The sequence below is a fragment of the Lactuca sativa genome, chromosome 1, assembly GCF_002870075.4.
Source record: "Lactuca sativa cultivar Salinas chromosome 1, Lsat_Salinas_v11, whole genome shotgun sequence".
Classification (NCBI taxonomy): Eukaryota; Viridiplantae; Streptophyta; class Magnoliopsida; order Asterales; family Asteraceae; genus Lactuca; species Lactuca sativa.
This window is the reverse complement of record NC_056623.2, coordinates 55,980,494-55,984,837: the sequence shown is the minus strand read 5'-3', so window position 1 is coordinate 55,984,837 and position 4,344 is coordinate 55,980,494. Positions and strand designations below refer to the sequence as shown.

The following is a 4,344-nucleotide window of genomic DNA, read 5'->3' as shown; positions in this document are numbered from 1 at the left end:
TGATTCACATGTAGAATCAGTCATCGTGTCTTGCTTGGAACTTTTCCAAGTAACTACTCCTCCATTTAATGTAAATACACAGCCAGATTGAGAACGAAAGTTGTCTCTATCTATTTAAAAGTTGACGTCACTATACCCAGTCACTCTCAACGTATCACTATACCCCAAAGAGGCCACACATTACTATTGCAACTAGTGGTGGGGGGAATGGAGGGGTTGGCGGATGCCTAGCCTCCCCCAATACAAATGTTAGTACTATAGATCTAGTCAAAGCCCATCAATTAATTTAAAAGTCCATATCATATCATACTATATTATAAATGAAGCATATTTTCTTTCACCACATTAATTTAAAACCCCAAACTTTTCATATTTCTATACAATATACTTAATTTATTAACTTAAATGTGCTTTTATTTGTAAACATTATCATAAATGGAAGAATTTGTGACTTATCCATATGATATACTTAATTTGTTAACTTCAATATATAGTTAAATAAGTAACCTACATTAATATATCAAATAAGCTTAAGATTGTAGTGTAAAATTTAAAACCTAATGTAAAATATCAAATAATAAAAAAACTTAAATTGATGAATCGAATTAACTAAAAGGTGTCTGAAAACTATATTCTAACAATATATTTTTAACATGTGTCGCGCACACGCGAGAATTCGTCTGGTAATAATATAATATGTACATGCCTATTGTCCCCCTTTAATGTTTTTGATTTTTACGGCGTTAGCAAATTAAACCAGAACCATATGGGGTTTTTTTTTTTCTTTTGGAATTGGACATAACCAAGGTTCTAAATAACGTAAGGCGTGACTTGGTGGCAATGTCAAGCCTCAAGCTTTTCTGAGCCTTGGCGAGTCACGACGTTTGTAAGGCGTGACTTAAGGCGGCAATTTTCTATATAATTAATATTTTTATATGTATTTTAAACTATTATTCATTTTTATACATATATATGAGTTAAGGCGGCGTTTTGGCAAAGCTTGGCGGCATGTGCAAGCCTTGGAGTCGTGGCACGCCATGGCGGAGCCATCACGAGCTTTTTAGAACCTTGGACATAACTAATTAGATACATGACTAAGAGTGGCCTAAGACCCAAGTAATACTATTCTTTAATTTGATTGGTATAATTAGCTTTTAATGTTAAACCTAGTCACGAAGAGTCAAAGACATAAATTACCTATCCCTTTTCAATTAATTGACGACGAGCGTCAGTTTCTTGCTTTTACTTCCGTCTCTTGCTACATCAATTAATAAGGTAATTTTTTATTTGTATTACGTTTAGTTTTTTTAGTAATTTGTAATTGATTATATTAACAATTTGAAGATCGTAAGTAGTTACAAGCATATGGTTTGCTAATTTAGTTTATTACAATTATAAATTTATAGGGTAAACTATGAGCAAGAAAAGAACCATCAATTCATTTTTCAAACGAGTAGAAGATGTGTGTGATCCACAATTGCATCCGGTTAGTGATAATACTAAAGAAGATGTTCATAATGCACCCCCACAATCTGATAAGAATTGTAACATTAAAGAGCCCAATAGTATTGAAACCGAAAAAATTGATATGTCAGACTTAGGAGAGGTGAAATTCGATTCTTTGATTCGTGATCCAGGAGAACGACCGTCAATCTTAAGTTATACAAGTAACCAACATAACGAGATTAGACGATTATATATTAAACTTGGACCATACCAACTTTAAAAATCAAAGTATCCGTTTAGTCTTAGTGGTCGTAGCGGATCTATGCGCGGTTTTCAACAAACTTGGTTCAAGAATTTTTGGTGGTTGGAATATTCTGGGAAAAAGGATGTTGCATTTTGTTTCCCTTGCTTTCTATTCAAGAAAAAAACATATTGGCAAAGTAAGGTAAGATAAATTTATTGTATCAAGGTTTAATAGATGGAAAAGGGTAAACTGTGGCAAAGACTGTGCTTTCATTACACATGAAGGTAAGACTCCAACCTCAATAAATAATTTTTCTGTTAGATGTTATAAAGATTTAAAAAACCAGCTATGTCACATAGATAATGTGATAGGGAAGCAAGCGACCCAACAAGTTATGGATAATAGACTATGCCTTAAGGTTTCTATTGAGGCCATTAAATGGCTCATGTTTCAAGGATGTGCTTTAAGAGGTCATGATGAACGACCTAACTCAAGAAATTAAGGGAATTTCCTTGAATTGATAGAGTTCCTTGCTTCTTATAACAAGCCTGTTGCTAATGTTGTACTAGAAAATGCTCCTCAAAATGCAAAGTCCACATCACCTGATATCCAAAAAGAAATACTATGTGTTTTAGATACAAATGTACAAAAAGAAATTCGTGATGAAATCAGGATGTCAAAGTTTTGTTTAATAGTTGACGAGTCTCAAGATGAATCTAAGAAAGAGCAAATGGCTATTGTTGTCAGATTTGTCGACGAAGATGGGAATGTCAAAGAAAGATTTTTGGACTTAGTTCATGTTAAAGATAAAACTTCATTGACCTTGAAAAATGAGATATTATCTTATTTATCTTATCATAAACTTAGTGTTCAAGACATTCGAGGTCAAGGATATGATGGGGATAGTAACATGTGTGGAGAATGGAATGGGTTGAAAGCTTTATTATTAAAGGAATGTTCGTATGCTTATTATATACCTTGTTTTGCCCATCAACTGCAATTGGCTCTAGTTGTTTCGTCTAAAGATGTGTTCGAGGTACATAACTTCTTTGAGACTTTAAACTTTGTAGTTAATGTCATATATTCTTCCTCCAAACGTAATGATCAACTGCAAGATGCTCAAATTGTTGAAATTTCTCATTTAGTCGAGGTTGGAGAGCTTGAGAGTGGAAAAGGCACAAATCAAATACAAACACTGCAAAGGCCTAGAGATACTAGGTGGAGTTCTCATTTCAAATCAATATGTAGTTGGATGAGATTGTTTGGTCCATCTTGTGCAGTATTGCATGACATTGCTATAAAAGGTTCTACATCTTGTCAAAGAGGCGATGCAGAATATGCACTTACACATGCACTATCATTCGATTTTATCATTGTTATGCACATGATGAAAGATCTGATGGGGATAATTTACAAGCTTTGCCAAAGTTTACAACAAGAACCTATAGATATTGTTAATGCTCTTGCCTTGGTTTCTACAACAAAAGTATTGATTCAACAGTTGATAGATGAAGTTTGGCAATCTCGTTTGGATCAAGTGGTTTGTTTTTGTGAGAAAAATAGCATTCCTGTCCATAATATGAATGAAAATAATAGATATGTAATTCACCAACGTTGTGAAAAAGACAATATAACCACAGAGCACCACTACCAAGTTGAACTATTCATTGTTGCTATTGATAGTCAATTGCAAGAGTTGAATTATAGATTTAATGAGTCTGCAACAGAGCTTCTTCGTCTGTAGCACCTGGTTCTTGGTATGTGTTCTGTTATTAAATCTTCCTTATTTTTGCATTTTTGTCCTTGGACTCGGCGAGTCGAAGGACTGACTCGCCGAGTAGAAGCGAGATGAGGTGCGGGGTTTAAGTTGCGGACTCGGCGAGTAGCCACTGTTTGGACAAAAACCCTAATCCAGGGGTGTGCACCCTATTTAAACGACCTTATACAGCCTCCCTTTTCCCTTTATGCTCCCAAACACTCCTCATAGCAAACCCTATCCGTTTTTGTGAAGATCTAAGGCTTTTTATGTGATTCTTGTGAGTTTTGGTCTCAAGGAAGAAGGAAGAGCATAGAAAGATCAAGAGGGGACTGAAGGATTCGAGTTTGGCTCATCATTTGCAGTCTTTGGAAGGTATAAAGTCTGAACCTTGCTCATTCTTTTGTTAGATCCCTCTTTGGGGTGATTTAGGGCTTTTATAAGCCATTTTTGGTGGCCAACCATGTTTACAAACATGGTTGGGGGTTTGGGCTTCTGTAGTATGTCATTTTATGAGCCACAAGTCAGATCTAGGTTGCTTTTTGCACCAAGGAAGGCCCCATGCAACAAAAGAACCTTTCTAGAGCCTTTTAAGCTCTAATGTCCCATGCATGCACGTAAAGTTTGTAACTTTACGTGCTAGATCGAGTTTAGGGGCGTGGATCTATCATTTGGTTAAGTGTTGTACATCAGAAATCAAAGTTCTTAGTATGGAATGTGCTAGACTTGGCGAGTCCATTCCTGGACTCAGCGAGTCCAAGGGTTTTGGTCCCATATCAGTGAGGGTTGTAAGGACCAGTTGAGTGTGGAAGGGTTTTAGGGAGTCCCGGGGAGTGACCCAACGTTCTGGACTAAGTAAAGTGTTCTGGGAATTCATGGTACTCAGCGAGTGCATGAA

The 4,344-nt window shown here is 35.9% G+C and overlaps 1 protein-coding gene across 1 annotated transcript; it reads left to right on the top strand.

Moving 5' to 3' along the window:
- The first annotated feature begins 1,414 nt into the window (after positions 1-1,414).
- On the top strand, positions 1,415-3,434 carry LOC111891326 (uncharacterized). Its single transcript, XM_023887385.1, has 2 exons — positions 1,415-1,667; positions 2,215-3,434. The coding sequence occupies exons 1-2, from the start codon at positions 1,415-1,417 to the stop codon at positions 3,432-3,434; spliced, it is 1,473 nt and encodes a 490-aa protein (XP_023743153.1).
- Positions 3,435-4,344: the final 910 nt, after the last annotated feature.

Bases quoted from the DNA above. Each gene is read 5' to 3' on its own strand.
- LOC111891326 (XM_023887385.1), top strand. From the start codon at position 1,415: ATGAGCAAGAAAAGAACCATCAATTCATTTTTCAAACGAGTAGAAGAT. The intron at 1,668-2,214 runs GTAACCAACATA...TTGAATTGATAG, and splicing joins GTCAATCTTAAGTTATACAA to AGTTCCTTGCTTCTTATAAC.